Source organism: Gopherus evgoodei, chromosome 4 (assembly GCF_007399415.2).
Source record: "Gopherus evgoodei ecotype Sinaloan lineage chromosome 4, rGopEvg1_v1.p, whole genome shotgun sequence".
Lineage (NCBI taxonomy): Eukaryota > Metazoa > Chordata > Testudines > Testudinidae > Gopherus > Gopherus evgoodei.
In genome coordinates, this window is record NC_044325.1 from 15,695,587 (window position 1) to 15,714,308 (window position 18,722).

General features: G+C 41.8%; 1 protein-coding gene across 1 annotated transcript in view; it reads left to right on the forward strand.

The window, feature by feature from the left end:
• The window catches only part of PRKCH (protein kinase C eta), a 170,338-nt gene that overhangs the window by 17,102 nt on the left and 134,514 nt on the right, over nt 1-18,722 (forward strand). Inside the window, exon 2 of the mRNA XM_030558528.1 lies at nt 17,018-17,081. Coding sequence (XP_030414388.1) covers nt 17,018-17,081 — 64 coding nt within the window. The remainder of the gene's footprint in view (nt 1-17,017; nt 17,082-18,722) is intronic.

Sequence of the window (18,722 nt, forward strand, 5' to 3'; positions counted from 1 at the left end):
CTTAATACAGTCCTCGTTGCTCAGTGTAAGCTTTAAAGTTGTGAATGACTCCTAGATTTGTTCAGATGTGCTATTAAAACTCAATTCAAGCCAAAGGAGAGTGCCTCAAGGCCAAGAACCTGTTACTGCTGCTGCTCCTCCTAGCACTTGTGTCCTTCTTTCTCCATTTATTTCTGCAGTTTCCTCTGGAGCCAAATGAACAAGCTTTCTGTTTCTTCCCAGACAGAAAGTCAAAGGGTCACACCTCCAATGGGGCCCTGGAGGAAAGTAGACCTTTATTTGGGATGAGCTGTATCTGAGAATTCTGGGTAGCCCTAAACCCAAAATTCATCCACAAACCCATGCACTTCCTTCCACAAAAGAGTCTGGCACAGGCTTTGCAGTGCTGTTTTAGTACTGAGAAACACCACAAACGTACTTTTTTCTTGTGGTATTTCAATTGTTTCTGTTCTGGAAAGTCTGCCCACATGCCAGTTGCCTGTATTTTCTTTTAATTATTTTTTTAATTTATTTAGTTTTTCATTGGAAATAGCGAATATAGCAATTTCCTGGGTTTTCTGCCGCTGTATCCTGAGTTAATCGAGATACATTCTAAACCTCTTGAGGGGGAGGGAGAAAGGGGGAAGAGAGCGAGGAAGTGGGTGTAAGTCTTTTTAATGAGGTGAGCTTTCAACAGCTGCACACCCCATTGTATATTCATGTCTTTCTCTTGTTAAGAGTTGAGTCTCCCTTCTTGACTAACCACCACTGTCTGCAGGAGAAATCATAGACTCATAGACTCATATTGAGTCTTCCTTTATCAAAGCCCCTGGAAGGTCTGTCATGAGAACAAATACTCTGGGCCTACTTTCAGATGTGTGTGTTCAATGGCGTATGCAGTTGTTTTGCATGCACATTTACTGTGATTGCACATGCAAACTGGGTGATCACATACACATGGCAACAGTTATGGGATGTTTTGGGGTTTCTTTGTGGTAACAGTGTACATGAATATCTGAAAATGGATTTGCAAAACTTCAATTCCGTGGTCCTGTGGCTTTCTCAATTTTCACTCATTTGGAAGTTTTAACGATCTCATGATCCCTATTTGAAAAGAGCAGGAGATAACCACATGTTCAGTGGTGGAATATGCACAGTGGTGTTTGATGAGCTCTCTCTCATAACAAAATGAGTTCTAATGTGAAAAGTTGTGTGTGGATTTAGCTCCATTTCCCTGCATAGTCACCAAATTCCCATGATCTGATTCACCAGTAACGCAAAGCAGCCTTATCCCAACCATTCTGTCCACTGAAGATTTCCCCTGCAATGACTTAGAACCACAGTAGCACGTGATATGCCACCCTCCAGCTGTAGTGTAGTGTAAGATGTTTGGGAGTATAATTAGGCTCTGCACCTGGCTGCTATAATGGCCCCTGGGAGCCATTGATGGCTAATGTATTGTTATGTGCTTGGTGGAACCTTGTTATAGGTTGAGTTAAAACGTCATTGAGATTGACTGGTGTGAACTCACCCTTCAATTAACATAGGGGCTTATGTTTATAGTTAAGATAAAAGGGATGTGTGAACCCGCCCAGGAACTTTGGGCTGAGTATTGTTTTAGGTGGGGCATGTGTATGTATGGTGGGGCACGTGTATATATATGTGCGAGTGCTTATGGGAAGAGTGTTCGTACAAAAACAGAACAGGCAAGAGCAGAGTGAGAGGAAGAGGCAAGCAGAAGCCTGTAAGCACAGTGTGGTCCTGGAAGAAGCTGAAGAGCAAATTCTTGGTTCCTTCTGCATTGAGACACAAGACTTTGCATATTCTTGTAAATACACAAGATTGCATCAAAGAAAATGCCAGACTTCATCAATTTCTACTTCCAGCTGGAATATCCCTAAAACCCTGTACTTTGACTAATCACCTGGGTAAAAAAAGAGGCAGCGGAGTGTTAAAATAACTTTCAATTAGATGATGTCTTCACAGTTACAGGTGCAAAGATGGTTAAAACCTCCATTATATGCAGCCCTCTTCTCTCAGAGCCCCCTCCTGTGGGATTTTCCAAAGCAGGGGATAATTTGAGTCAATAGTATGTTAGGCTCGTCTGCATTCTTCTGTCAAATATAAAGTGTGAGGGAGAGCTAAATGTCCTATTAGCTGAAAACTGAACATTGCTGTTTCCGAATGGTGTAAGAAATGTTTCCCACAGCGGTGTAACGCTGTGCTGCCTGAATGCAGTAGCCACATAGGGCAGGAAGTCACACTCATTAAGTAGCGTGACTGAACCCAGGCAATCACACAGAATTCTGTGGTAAAACTCCCACCCTGCATAGTGCTTAAAAGGTTATTGATGGCACAACAGCAGCAAGTGCGTGTGTCCATCTAACACTTCTCACCAACATGCCCTTACCGTGAAATCAGAAAAACACTATTAACTTGAGAGAGCTAAGAGATCCAGGACCAGATTTTCAAAAGAGCTCTGCTCCCCTTTATGCACCTAAATAAGGGCTGGATTTTCAAAACTCTTTCTGCAGCTCCCAATATGATGGTTTGGGGCAGATTTTCAAAATTGCTCTGCACCCAACTTCATGCACTCCTTTGAAAATTTGACCCTGTTTGTGGGTGCTGAGCTCTTGTGAAAGTCTGGACCCTTGTTGCATTTCTTCTTGGCCTTTTTTTTTTTTTTCCACTAACCCAGTGATTCATATACAGCATGCTCCAGATACGGAAAGGTGGTCTCCCCAAAACAGTCTCATCCTTGATGACAAAAGATGGTTCAGGAGCTAGGGCACTAGCTGAGGGCCATGAGACCTGGGTGCAAGCCCCTGTTCTCCAGCTAACTCCTGTGTGCTCTTGGGTAGGTCTGTCTTTCTACCTCAATTCCCCATTTGTAAAATGGTATTTCCCTACCTAACATGGATGTTGTGAGGATAAACTTAGATACTGTGGTGATAAGAATATATGCGCACAATAGCTCTACAGTAAGACTGTAGTTTGGGTTTTGATTAGTTTTTCTATTTTGATTTAATCAGTTCAGGAATAAGTGGACAATAGTCCCCAAAGAAAGGGACACTGGGTATTGATTTTTTTTTTTTCATGTACACTCCCTGTGTAGTTTATATTTGCAGAGTACCTAAATCAGATTCTTCTATTAAACCACAATAGGGCATTCTGCTACAGAAACAAAAGACCAGTCACAAGGAATTATAAACGAGGTTCTTTATTCTGGGGTTTGCATTGCATTAGAGGTGTGGTTTTGCAAAAGCAGTCAGCATTGGCGTAACCCACTCCGACTGAAGTTAGTGGTGAAACTCCCATTGATTTAAATGGGAGTAGAATTAAGGCAATACTTTTGAAAATACCATCTTCATAGTTTTGGTTTATATTCCCATCAAGTAGGTTTATCAACAAGTGTTTCATGCGTATAGAATGATTTTACCAGAAATCATAAAACCTTACCTGGGCAAAGGTCCCATTGAAGTCAGTAAGCTTTTTCTTGAGTAAAACGGACTAAAGACTTCAGGTTAGTGGTTGGGGTTAGCTATGTTTGATTGTTCTAACAATTCTATTTATGGTTGGCCTATAGCCTGTAATTTTGTAAGATTTTAAGTACCCATCCTGGAACGTACATCAGAATGAAGATAAGATATTAGAACAATGGCTGGAATGACTGGTTATAGGAGTTATTGAAAAGACTAAATTCCCACCAATATGAATGGGGGGGGGGAAATTCCATTAACTTTACAATGCTATGCAGATGGTAATGAAATGGGTAATTTAAGATATTTTATATCCATGGCAAGCTTTGACCATAACTAAACTCGGAAGGGAGTAAACATTTTTTGAATCCTGATTTCATAATGTCCTTTATGAGGGCCACAGTTTTGTCATCACTCTGGGGACTGAACCAGGAGTAGCTACAGCCTGAACTGAAGAATGCTGGCTTTTTAGCTGGGGCTATAACAGACACAGTCTATGTAGATAGATTGATCACGGAGGGAGAATGTAACATGTACTGACCAATGGCTAAGGCCCTTTGCTATCGACATCTAATGATTTTTTTTTACCATGAAAAATCCCCTCCCCATCTGCTTTTTTTGAACCCAATATTTGGGTTTTACCCATTTATTTTTTTTTCCACCCACATTTTTGGCTTTTTTGGGACCCAAGAATTTTTTGCAAGGGAAGCAGACAAGGCTTTGCTGAAGGGCCAGCAGAGTCCAAAGGGGTCTCTGTCTAAGAGGGGGTGTATGTCAGTACTCACAGTCTGTAGCTTTCCCTCCTCTTCTGACCATGGCCCTTCAGCATGGCCCCATTTGCTGCTTCTCTGCAATGGGAGAGTGAGAAGGGCAGGGAGCTGCATCCTGGCAGCCAAGGCTGCCCAATTGCTGCAGGCTTCTTCACTTGCTCAGTGGTGTTTTCCATCCCCATAAAGTATTGGGCACTGCACCCCCTTACCTAGTGCTTTTTAGTTTTGTTTCTCCCTCTCCCCCCGTCTTTAAAACTTTTAAATAAACCCCCAGAAATTAATAAAAAAACAGCCACCCAGCTCGGAACAAAAACTGAAAAAGAAGGGCCTTACCATTGGGTTACACTACCAGTTGTGGAAGGGAAAGCAGCAAATTATTCCATTTTTGTAAGACTGTTGGCATAACTGCTAATTACATACCCTTTTTCTGGCAAATAAACAGTTTCAGCTTACTGAAGTACTTTGACATTAGAAATTCCATGTCTGCCATATGACAGTTCAGAGAATTCAATCTCAGATGCTTCATGGTGCGTGCGGTTCTGTCAGTCCTTGAAATACATAGTGAGAAAAGAATGAGTAATCTAGATGTGTCATGATGGAGGGACAGCCAGGCCAAACCTGAATGGTGCTATGACACTGTGCGCCAGGTCGCAACACCCTGAGCAAGGAGCTGTCCAGTGAGACAGGAGCAACTGCTGCGGAGTGAGTATCTTGCTCTCCAACCCTCCTCTTGTCCCTTCCCCTGGTCTCCTCTTTGTACCGGGCCTGAAACTCATCTTTCCTGGGAAAGACCCGCCATTTGGGAAACATTGTGCTAGGGTAAAAGTCAGGGAGTTGTCCCTGTTCATTGAATCTCATTTCTGCAGGAATTTGTATTTGTGGCATAAAGACTATTGAACATTCTTCCTTTGTATTCCAGAAGTTCTGTTTACTCACACTGTTCTCAGATTTAGACAGAAACTGGCAGGCAGATAATGTAAATTAAGGGATCCCTCTAGGTTTTCTCTTCTTCCTTCTTTTCTCAGCCATGGTGAAATATTCATGGAAGAATGCCAAGTTCTGTCTCGGAAGCTGACTGGCAGTACCTGCTCTTCAGGTTTAGTGGATGCTTCAGATGGGTGTTGATGTGTTGCCTGAGAGATTTTCCTCCTTGGAGATTGTTTTCTGAGCCTCTATCTCTGATGATTCATACCTGACTAGTTTCTATTTTGTACATGAAGGTCTATGACTGAAGAATCCTTCGTTTCGGTCTCTCTGCTTCCTTATATTAATTGACTTCTAAACTCAGACTTAGGAGGAGAGGCGTTAATAACGTCTGTCTGATTTTCAGTATAAAGATTTTAATATGGATCTGAGTGATGCCTGTCTCCAGGTTCACCTGGAGGTAATGGGTAAAATAGTAATTTGGGGCCTGATCCTGTGGGGTGCTGAACACCTTTATCTCCCACTGAAGTCATTTGGAACTAAGGGCACTTAGCACCTTTCAAGGTTGGGCCTTGTGCGAGTAGCTCTAGTTACGGAATAGAGTATAAAGCCCTATTTAGTTTTATATAGTGCTTTTACTATCAAAGCAATATATTATATTATGGGAGTGAATTGACACCATAGCTAAACAAGACAGGCCTTAGGGTTCTCAACAGCAGCACACGCAGTACCTTCAAGGCTATGATTCAGCAAAGCACTCAAGCACGTGTTCAACTTTAAGTTCCACCAAGTTAGAACAGGTGTTTAAGTGCATTTTGAATCAGGGCTGAAGTACTGTATTGCACCTATTTTCATACAGGGTTAGTTTGGCCAGATTACCTGGCGTTATCCCGTTCTCATTTTGTAAAGTGGCATAGGCTTTGTAATCTCCATCATAGATACTCGAGATGGAAAAGTCCGATAAGTCAGCTAATAATAGGCTGATGGGCATTCACCACCCTACCAGTCTGTCAGGGTCCAGGTTTGTTAACTTTCTGGACACTCTGCCAAAAAACAAAAACAAACAAAAAAAACCCCTCCCTCTCCCCTGCCCACAACAATTTGAGGAAGGAGTGGATTGAAGATTACAATGTGGCCAGATGGGTTTACTGTTTAGTATTACGTGAGCAAGTATTATGTTACGCACATGAGTAAATAATATGACGTTATCATGCAGGCAGTCATATTGCATGCCATGAGTTTGGTTTGTATTGTATACTTAATATTGTGAGGCACACACAGCTGAGCATAGGAAATCAGTATAATGGAATGAGAAAATTAAGACTCTTTATTTTTGTAGTTGTGCCAATTCAGGATTATTCCGTTTGTCCATTTTCCACTCTAATTTTAAATGTTCCAAGCATTGTCCCACTACTTCCCTATGGAAACTATTCTGTAGCCCAGTGATCTTGCTGTCAGTGAAATTTCTCTGCTATTCAGCCTGAATGCTCTCTTTCTGACTGTCACTTCACTTCTCCTACCTACACCCTCTTGTTTCACCCTAAATAATGCTCCTCACTCCAAATATCTCTTATAGATTCATAGACTCTAGGACTGGAAGGGACCTCGAGAGGTCATCGGGTCCAGTCCCCTGCCCTCATGGCAGGACCAAATACTGTCTAGACCATCCCTGATAGACATTTATCTAACCTACTCTTAAATATCTCCAGAGATGGAGATTCCACAACCTCCCTAGGCAATTTATTCCAGTGTTTAACTACCCTGACAGTTAGGAACTTTTTCCTAATGTGCAACCTAAAACTGCCTTGCTGCAGTTTAAGCCCATTGCTTCTTGTTCTATCATTAGAGGCTAAGGTGAACAAGTTTTCTCCCTCCTCCTGATGATACCCTTTTAGATACCTGAAAACTGATATCAGGTCCCCTCTCAGTCTTCTCTTTTCCAAACTAAACAAACCCAATTCTTTTAGCCTTCCTTCATAGGTCATGTTCTCAAGACCTTTAATCATTCTTGTTGCTCTTCTCTGGACTCTCTCCAATTTCTCCACATCTTTCTTGAAATGCAGTGCCCAGAACTGGACACAATACTCCAGTTGAGGCCTAACCAGCGCAGAGTAAAGCGGAAGAATGACTTCTCGTGTCTTGTTTACAACACACCTGTTAATGCATCCCAGAATCACGTTTGCTTTTTTTTGCAACAGTATCACACTGTTGACTCATACTTAGCTTGTGGTCCACTATGACCCCTAGATCTCTTTCTGCCATACTCCTTCCTAGACAGTCTCTTCCCATTCTGTATGTGTGAAACTGATTGTTCCTTCCTAAGTGGAGCACTTTGCATTTGTCTTTATTGAACTTCATCTGGTTTACCTCAGACCATTTCTCCAATTTGTCCAGATCATTTTGAATTTTGACCCTGTCCTCCAAAGCAGTTGCAATCCCTTTCAGTTTGGTATCGTTTACAAACTTAATAAGCGTACTTTCTATGCCAACATCTAAATCGTTGATGAAGATATTGAACAGAGCCGGTCCCAGAATAGACCCCTGCGGAACGCCACTTGTTATACCTTTCCAGCAGGATTGGGAGCCATTAATAACTACTCTGTGAATACCATTATCCGGCCAGTTATGCATCCACCTTATAGTAGCCTCATCTAAATTGTATTTGCCTAGTTTATTGATAAGGATATCATGAGAGACCGTATCAAATGCCTTACTGAAGTCTAGGTATACCACATCCACCGCTTTTCCCTTATCTGCAAGACTCGTTATCCTATCAAAGAAAGCTATCAGATTGGTTTGACACGATTTGTTCTTTACAAATCCATGCTGGCTATTCCCTATCACCTTACCACCTTCCAAGTGTTTGCAGATGATTTCTTTAGTTACTTGCTCCATTATCTTCCCTGGCACAGAAGTTAAACTAACTGGTCTGTAGTTTCCTAGGTTCTTTTTATTTCCCTTTTTATGGATGGGCACTATATTTGCCCTTTTCCAGTCTTCTGGAATCTCTCCCATCTCCCATGACTTTCCAAAGATAATAGCTAGAGGCTCAAATACCTCCTCTATTAACTCCTTGAGTATTCTAGGATGCATTTCATCATGCCCTGGTGACTTGCAGGCATCTAACTTTTCTAAGTGATTTTTAACTTGCTTTTTTTAAATTTTATCTTCTAAACCTACCCCGTTCCCATAAGCATTCACTTTGTTAGACATTCCTTCAGACTTCTCAGTGAAAACTGAAACAAAGAAGTCATTAAGCATCTCTGCCATTTCCAAGTTTCCTGTTACTGTTTCTCCCTCCTCACTGAGCAGTGGGCCTACCCTGTCCTTGGTCTTCCTCTTGCTTCTAATGTATTGATAAAAAATCATCTTGTTTCCCTTTATTCCCATAGCTAGTTTGAGCTCATTTTGTGCCTTTGCCTTTCTAATCTTGCCCCTGCATTCCTGTGTTGTTTGCCTATATTCATCCTTTGTAATCTGACCTAGTTTCCATTTTTTATATGACTCCTTTTTATTTTGTAGGTCATGCAAGATCTTGTGGTTAAGCCAAGGTGGTCTTTTGCCACATTTTCTAGAACAGCTTCCCCCCCAGTAGCTTTTTCAACCTTCTGAAATAAAAAGTTGTCTGCAATGCAGTCCAGGAACTTATTGAATAGTCTGTGCCCTGCGGTGTTATTTTCCCAACATATATCTGGATAGTTGAAGTCCCCCATCACCACCAAATCTTGGTCTTTGGATGATTTTGTTAGTTGTTTAAAAAAAGCCTCATTCACCTCTTCCACCTGGTTAGGTGGCCTGTAGTAGACTCCTAGCACATCATCACCCTTGTTTTTTACCCCTTTTATCCTAACCCAGAGACTCTCAACACTTCCGTCTCCTATGTCCATCTCCACCTCAGTCCAAGTGTGTACGTTTTTAATATATAAGACAACACCTCCTCCCTTTTTCTTCCTGAGCAAACTATACCCATCCACACCAACATTCCAATCGTGTATTATCCCACCAAGTTTCAGTGATGCCAACAATGTCATAATTATACTTATTTATTAGCACTTCCTGTTCTTCCTGCTTATTACCCATACTTCTCACATTTGTGTATAGGCATCTAAGATACTGGTTTGATCTTGCCTCTCAGTTTTGCCTTGACCCTCCTTTCTCTCTGCCATTATAGCCCATGCTCCCTCTTGTTTCCAACTCATCTCCCAGGTCTTCATGTTCCCCACTTAGGGCTTGTGGGCTTTGCTCACCTGTCCCCGTCAAACCTAGTTTAAAGCCCTCCTCACTAGGTTAGCCAGTCTGTGTGCAAATACGGTCTTTCCCTTCCTCGAAAGGTGAATGCCATCTCTGCGTAGCAGTCCTTCCTTGAATAGCATCCCATGGTCGAGGAAGCCAAAGCCCTCCTGGCGACACCATCTTTGCAGCCGGGCATTCACTACCATGATGCATCTGTCTCTGCCCGGGCCCCTCCCTTTGACAGGAAGAATTGAAGAGAATACCACCTGCGCTCCAAACCCCTTCACCCGTACTCCCAGAGCCCTGTAGTCACTCTTGATCCGCTCAGCGTCACACCTTGCAGTATCATTTGTGCCCACATGGATGAGTAGCATGGGGTAGTGGCCAGAAGGCCGGATAATCCTCGACAATGCCTCGGTAACATTTCGGATACGGGCCCCCGGCAGGCAGCATACCTCCTGAGATGAAATGTCAGGGTGACAGATGGGCGCCTCCATCCCCCTCAGCAGAGAGTCTCCGACTACCACTACTCTACGTTTCCTATTTTTTTTCCTATTCTTGCTCATCTCTTCGACAAATTATACAGGGTTCGCCATACGCGTTTCATCCAACCCCCTGATTATATTTTTGTGCTTCCCTGTGCTTCCTGGAAGTCACTTGTGGAGAGAAATCTGTATCAGCTCCACCTTCCCAAAAGAATCTGATTAATCTGATCTGCTCTCACTTTTAATAATTTCTAAAGTGATAAAACTGTAACTTTTGTTTCCTCCTTTTCCATAAAAATACAATTTAAGCAGCTACAATTAACTTTGGGATGAAAAGAAAGAGAACATGAGACGCAAACTTGGTATATAGATGGCATTTGCCTTTATATCGGCACCGGTGTTGTAGTTACAGACTTAGGATCCAGTCATTACAACTGGTATTGAAGTCATGGGAGTCTTGCCTGCACATAGTCCTGGCCTGGTATGCTCTGTAACCAAGCATTTGCGGATGTGGTGACACCTTCCATGGCTCGAGGGACTGCCCCATATCAGCTGCTCCCTTTTGAAGTGCTCAAGTCATATTATTTAATAATAGAACACTGTGGAAAAAGTCTTATAATCAAAAATGCACATAAACAATGTATGTGTATAGTTCTTTAGTGACTGACAAAATTCTACCAGAACTTCTGTTGGATGAAAAAGGCACATTCCTGGGTCTGGTAAATAGAGTGGGGGTGGGGAAGTCCAGTAGAATGTTGTAGACTGCTCAGAATATGTTACCTAAGCTGCTTGTGCTCTCAGTTTACCCTTGCCTTCATAATACCTGTAATATCAGGCTGTAAAATTTTCTAGATGTAGCCTCTAACACTCTTGTTTGTATGGGAGCTCACAGTAATCTGAATGCAATGATTTCCTGCCTTCATCACAGCACGGTGTCATAAGTGTAAAGCACCCTTGAAAATCCTTCTTGAGCAATGCTTCCTTATCCTTTAATAGGCCAGGGGGCATGTGATTCAAGATCATCTTAAAAAATATCGCTACCATGCACATGCCTTATGTTGTGGGGGTTTTTTTAGATTAATTAAGATTTATGCATCTTGTATGTGAGCGTTTTTACTCGAGACAAGGGACTGGAAACACTAGAAAGGGAAGATTCTGTAACTACATTCCCAGAGTGTGACAATTTATTTCCCCTAAACTCTTCCCCCATTTTATTGAAACCGTTTATGGGTTCCAGGAGGTGAGGCAAAGTGCAGTTTCTATATTGCCCCTTGTCCATATTATGTACATGCCTTGCATCAAGCTGTGATGGTGAAGAATTAAATGAGAGCCTGGTCTACATTAGAATAGTTACATAGGTAAAATTTACATTGATAAGGGATATGATTTTTTTAACTGATACAGTTATACCACTATAAGCCCTATGGTAGGTGCAGTTATACGTGTATAAAGGTGTCTTATACTGATACAGTTTACGTTGCTTCCCGAACTGAAATAAGCTATAACATTATAAGCGCTTTTATACTGCTATAACTGCAGCCATGCTGAATATAATTAAAGTAGTAAAACTTCCTAGTACAGTTCTTAGGGAACGCCTTTTACCATGTGCTGAAAATTACCAGATTTAAGCTCTAGGGCCTACCTCGAGGAAGGCATGTACATATGGAATCATAGAAATGTAGGACTGGAAGGGACCACAACATATCATCTAGTCCAGTCCCCTGCACTGAGGCAGGACTCAATATTATCTAGATCTAGACCATCCCTGACAGGTGTTTTGTTTAACTGTTCTTAAAGACCTCCAATGACGGAGATTCCACGTCCTGCCTAGGTAATTTGTTTCAGTGCTAAACTACTCTTACAGTTACTAATGTCTAACCTAAATCTCCCTTGCTGAAATTTAAGCCCAATGCTTCCTATCCTATGCTCCTCTTAATAATAATGTGTACTTGAAAACTGTTATCATGCCTCCCCTCGGTCTTCTCTTCTCCAGAATAAATAAACCTAGTTTTTTCAGTAGGTCATGTTTTCCAGGCATCTAATCATTTTTGTTGCTGTCTTCTGGACTTTCTTGTGTTTGTCCACATCTTTCCCGAAATGTGGTGCCCAGATCTGGAGGCTTTATGAGTGCTGTGTAGAGTGGAAGAATTAGTTCTCATGTCTTGGTTATAACACTCCTGCTAATATATCCCAGAATAATGTTCGCTTTTTTTGCAGCAGTATTACATTGTTGACTCATATTTAGTTTGTGATCCGCTATAATCCCCAGATCTTTTTCTGCAGGACTCCTCCCTTTCTCATTTTGTATTTGTGCAATTGATTATTCTTTCCTTAGTGTAGTACTTGTTGTTTGTCCTTACTGAATTCCATCCTGTTTATTTCAGACTATTTTTCCACTTTGTCAAGATCATTCTGAATTCTAATCCTGTCCTCCAAAGCGCTTGCTACACCTCCTAACTTGGTATTGTCCACAGAATGTATAAGTGTACTTTGCAGTCAGACGTGACTCTTAGCCAGTCAGTAAAACAGAGGTTTATTTAGAAGACAAGAACACAGTCCAAAACAGGTCTTGCTGGTACAGACAACAGGACCCCCTTTAGTTGGGTCCATCTGGGGCCCCCAGGGAGGCCACAGCCCTGTTGGGGAGCCCAAGCCCCATCGGGCCTCCCCTTTCCATTTCCCAGCCAGTTCCAAAACTGAAACTCCCTCTAGCCTCTCACTCAGCCTCCCCCAGCCTTTGTCCAGTTTCCCGGGCAGAGGTGTCACCTGGCCTTCAACCCCCCTCCTGGGTTCTCAGGTATGCTCCCTTCCCCAAGGCAGGCCATCCCAGCACAACTCCTCTGCAACCTTCCCACGTCAATACTCCCCACTCAGCATTCACATAACACATCAAGAACATTCCCACTTTGTCACATCACCCTCTTTGCCATTATCCAAATCATTTATGAAGATACTGAATAGAACCAGACCCAGGACAGATTTTTATGGTGTCCCACTCGATATGCAGTTCCAGCTTGACTGTGAACCATGGATAACTATGCTTTGAATACAGTTTTCCAACCAGTTGTGCACCCACCTTATAGTAGGTTCATCTCTAGGCTATATTTATGTAGTTTGTTTATGAGAAAGTAATGTGAGACAGTAGCAAAAGCCTTACTTGTGCAGAGTTAAGCACATGAATAGACTGATTGACTTAAATGGGATGACTTCAGTGTGGCTGTTCATGTATTTAAAATTAATTATGTGCCTTTCTGGATTGGAGCCTCAGCGAGCAGATTCCATAGGCATTAGTCTTCTCCCAAGCATGCCTCATCCTAGAGAGTACAGTTCTAGGAGACAAGCAAGAGTATCCCATGAGATTTGAGCTGCTATGACGGGGCAGCTTGTCTGTCCATGTCAGGTCTCATGCAGACTCCTTGGAATGTCGTGCTGGAGATGGAGATGTTTGTTAACACTCTATTTTCCTCTATTACTTCCCCTGGTTAAAGTTTACAGTTTGTTTTCACCTCTTTCCACGTACCTCTGATTTGGTTCAAATGATGAATGTTATATGGGATTCTTCACCATTTTGTCAAAGGTCACCTTTAAAAGATAGCATTGCAGGTCAAAAATCCATACTATTATAGACAATCTGACATTTTTAATCATATCATTTCACTGTAACAATTTCTTTAATGAAACTTGAAGTCCCATGTATTTTAAGGCCAGCAGAGACCATTAGGATCATCTGGTTGGGTCTCCTGCATAACACAGGCCACAGATTACATCCAGCAATTCCTGCATCTAGGCCCATGGCGTGGGGTTGCACTAGAGCATATCTCTGGTATACAGTGCCTGGCACTCTGCATTGGGGCCTTGTGGTGCTGCTGCAAAAATAATTTAAGAACTATATAAAGGGATGAACATTATATATTTCCAGAACCCACCAGAATGTGCCACGAGAGAGTCTCAATTACAGCCAGGCCCTTCCACATTCCGGGTTCTTGACCGGGGGCGGGGGGGGCGGGGGGGAGGAGAACAGGGACATTCTATGACCATGGCTGCAAAATCCTTTTACTGGATTTGAATATCCTTCAACCTTAGAATGGAGAGAAGTTTTGGGGCTCTTAGATGTGGTAGACAGTCTCCTGCTGTATCTTTAAAATGAGTGATAGTGTCAATCTTGTAAAGCTGCGTAGTACCTTGGACACACAAACCATATTTAAAGCGGAGTGCAAAACCACAAAAAGCCCATGCAGAAGATGTTCCAAACTCCATGTTTGGTGCTTTTGTTCTGTATCAAGGTACTATGTAAGGTCTATCAAATATAAATATATAGGGCTAAATCCTGCAGTCTGTACTTGGGCAGGACTCCAGCGGAAAGACTAAGGCCTGTAGCATTTGTCCTGTGTTCTACTATTAAATTTCAAGAAAAGAAACAGGGAATGTTCCTCTTCTTGGATGTGGAAGTGAAAGCCTGAGGCATCTTCACCTAATGAAATTAGCAGAAAAACAATGCATAGTGACAGATTTTACATATTTGATTTTACATTTGAAGACCTAATTAGCTCATATTCTGTGGATAAATTCTTCATTTTATCTTGAAGCTTGACCAAAGGCCGATAACTCAGTTTTATTTATTTTAAAAGAACAATTTAGGACAGTTGAAAGAGTGCATAGAAACCCAGTCAGATTGGAATTTCGGTCCACAGGGAACGTGACATCATGGGAGGCATAGTCCGGCCAGTGTGCTGATCTCATAGGAGAGAATGGAGGCACATGAAACACTGTGGCAGCTAAGGAAGATGCATCGATTAATGTTGAGTCAAAATGACACATTTAGCTTAGATTTTCCCAAGTGAGGGTGTGGGGTGGGGTGGGGTGGGATTTAGCATAAATGACACATTTTCTATCCAAAAAACCCTTCAGTAGAAAATTCCTAAGCAACTCTGGTTAAACTATTGTCAGGAAACAATGAGTTTCCTTGTCTTTTATTCCTTGTAAGCATGTACCTGTCATTCTTTTAGTCAGTAAAGCACAATGAACCGCTATTGGACTGTATAAATAACCATTGTATGCTAGCTCCCATCCTTTCTTTCACCCTTACTTTGCTCTTTTCCTCCTTTGTGGTGTCTCATATTCACCTGCTTGCACTTCTGAGTGAGAATTTTAAAAGTATTGATTATTTCTCTATACTGGTGCCAAGATCTGGGGAATGAGAGAGGTGTGAGAATGGTGCATTTTACTGTCCCTTTCAGAATATCATTTGCTCCTTGCTTTTCTTAGTCCAGCTGTGATTAGCCTCCCTGGGAGTGGTGATGCACAGTTTCTTGGATAGTGCTAACAGAAAGTACTAATTAATATTAACAACACAACTCAGTATAGAGCCTGACTTATCAAACACATCTCCTCCCATTTACAATTGTGTGGACCACCTCTCCTACCGTTCATGATCGTGCAGCACTTACATAGTGCCTACAGCAACTGTTAAATGCAAGTGGAACCTATTTTTAAGCTGCATTTTATTGCAGTTCAGGAGCAGGAAATAAGTAGTAGTACCTAGCACCACATGTTCATCCAGAGTTCTGTGAACCACTAGCAATTGTCCTCCAGACCACCCACCAGTGGTCCTCAGACCGCAGTTTGAAAACAACCATACTATTCTGTCTTCTATTCAGGCTATTACAGCATGACCATCACTATGGTATCTGAGCACTTTACAAGCATGCCTCAAGTGATGTGTCACTTCTTCTTCTCTCTCTCTCTTTCTTCCCCTTCTTCCCCCCCCCCAACCCCCCGGGGGAAGGTTTTGTGCAGATTTTCTTTATTGGCTGGTGTACATTGTGTTTGTTAGTGAAAGAAAGCAAAGTTGAAAATATGCATTTGACACTTGGAACTAGGGTGACCAGAGAGCAAGTGTGAAAAATCGGTACAGGGGTGGGGAGTAATAGAAGCCTATATAAGAAAAAGCCCCAAATATCTAGACTGTCTCTATAAAATCGGGACATCTGGTCACCCTACTTGGAGCAGAAGTGGTGGGTTTTGGGATACTTTTAAAATCCTGTGGGATTTGGTCTCACAGTCTGGACCCAACCCCTGAAAACGCATTGTTCTACTAGACTGTATATCAGTCCCACCTACATTTGCACAGCAAAGTTTGTTAAAGAATTAAGAACCTGATTATTTAAAACATGTCGGTCGTAGGTGTTAAACTTTGTTATCTAACGGTGGCTTTAGTGGCTTGTTAAATCATTTTTTCCTATCTAAAACAAGTTAAGACGAGCACAAAGACAGCTGGAAATTTATTGTTCTTAGTCATTCCTCCTGGGAGCTCTATTTTCAGAATTTTTCTTCTGCAAAGATTATCAATACACATGTGGTGTGAAGCTTGTCTTTAAATTAGCAAGGATAAAATTAGCAAGACTCTTTTATAGACACCATGTGGCAGGCTGACTTGAACTTCAGTAATTCTTTGCAAGGCTGCAATAAATGAGGTGAACTTACAAGCAATTTTCAAAATAAAAATTTCTTGGCTCCTTCAATGGGAAGGTAATGGGCTTCAACTTGGTCATCATCAGAGGCTGAACCTGGGACCTCCAGAACTATTTCATGTGGCCATCAATAGCTTGAGTTAAAGGACAACATGCCTTGTGTGGCTGGGGTAAGAGACTCCTAACTTCTGTGGATCAGGCACAGATGAGGGCTTATGTTATACACAGCACTGATGTTTTTCCAGTGACTCTAAAACAAGCACAATATGAAATAATAGGGGAGTAAATGAACAAACTTTTTTAATTCACCAGACTAACAGCGATATACCTTGTAGGTTCCATTCTGTCCAAGTAACCTGGTGGCTTACTACCACTGTACGTGCCTGACAAATTATTATAATATTAGATTATATTGATTATTTCACTCTCATATTTTAATGCAAGAATGAAACTGTTCAAGACACTGGATTGTTAAAGAATTAGGAACCTGATTTCCCCCCCCCCCCACAGAGGTGAGCAATTGGAATTGAGGGTGCTCAATATTTCTGAAAATCGGGACTAAAGAAGCATAATTTACATAACATTAAATGTTTGCCAAGTATTGGATTAATTTAACATGTGGAGAGAAGACTTTATTTTGAAGCATAATTTCTCCCCCGTCTCCCAATCTTTTTCAGGTGGATCTGGAGCCCGAGGGAAAAGTGTTTGTGGTAATCACTCTTACAGGCAGCTTCACTGAAGGTAGGAGAAATATTTTGGCTTGTTTTCAAAGATGTTTTAAAATCCATCATTGCTTAAGTTTTTAAGCTGCCACTCACTAGCATACTGTAAATATTGTGGATGATAGTATTCTTCATGTAAAACTCACATACCACTGCACGCTGAAGATTTTGAGTAACAAGTGTAGCTTTGAAGAAACTCTTCTGGACTGCTTATTTTGTATACAACATGGGCCTTTACCAAGTGAACCAGATCAGGCACGAATCAGCTCGTTTCTCCCCGGTTGTCCTTCAAACTGATTGTTTCATTCACTTGAAATTTCTATGTGAGTACCTTTGACTGGGTGTGCCAAATATGTAAATTTCTTCCTAGTAATCTTCGTTCTATAATTTCACAAGTGCTTCTGTTTCAAGAAAAACACATAGTACTGGACACCTATAAGCCTCTCAGTGCAAAGGTTGCCTTGAAAATATATTCTTCATTTGTTCTTTCCCTTATTTAAATTTACTTCTATGACTACCACTTTTGTGAAATGTTTTCAACTTTCCAGTTGTTTGTTCTGATAACAATTAAAGCATGCTCAGGTATGTATGTGAGCAGAGATGACTGCTTTGTTACAGTAAACCATGAAATCTGGAATGCCTGCTTGGAAAAGACAAAACAGCTTCTTTCCAGCATGCACGTGTGCTTAAGTCGCATTGACTGGAAATGTGAAGGATATGGGGCTGATCTGTAATAATTTATTAACATTGTATGTGAGCTGGTTATGAGATAGTAAATGTGTGGCTGTATTGGATTATTGGGATGTTTACTATATGCATACATTGGTTTAGTTGAGCAGCAGGGCTGTTTGGAAGGCAACATAATAGCTCCAGATAAATAACTTCCCACTAAACATGTTGGGGGTCCTTGACAGACAATGTCTGAGCTATTAGCTGGGAAGATTCTACTTCCAGGTGCCAACCAAGTTACAAGACTTGTTTTCCCAGTGCTCAGAAGGATTGTAAACAGTCACCTGTCCAGAGTAAGGTTGTCAATTTTAGTTGGACGTATTTCTGGAGGTTTCTTCGATTAACATAATCTAATCTTTAATTAAAACCTTCAATTCCTGGAGACTCCAGGTCAGTCCCGGTGGGTTGGCAATCCTAGTCCAGAGGCAGGGGCAGCTGTCAGGCAACTATTCACAGGGGAGCAGACTCAGACTTCTGGGTGGGGATGTGAAGCCTTTAGGCCTTCCTAAACTAACAGGGGGAATGGTTAGCTTTAGGGAAGACAGACATGGGTGTAGGCAGTGAGGAGATTCTGGAAGATCCTTATGTGTTTTGTATCTGGAAGACTCTCTTCCCAGTGAAAAGGACTAGGAGTTGTTCTGAGTGGACCGTTGAGCTTAATGTTGGTATTGCAGTGGGGGAGGTTTAGGTTGGATATTAGGAAAAACTTTTTCACTAGGAGGGTGGTGAAGCACTGGAATGGGTTACCTAGGGAGGTGGTGGAATCTCTTTCCTTAGAGGTTTTTAAGGTGAGGCTTGATGAAGCCTTAGCTGGAATAATTTAGTTGGGGATTGGTCTCGCTTTGATCAGGGGGTTGGACTACATGACCTTCTGTGGTCCCTTCTAACCATGACATTCTGTGATTCTGTTTTAGATCAGGGGTCTCAAACA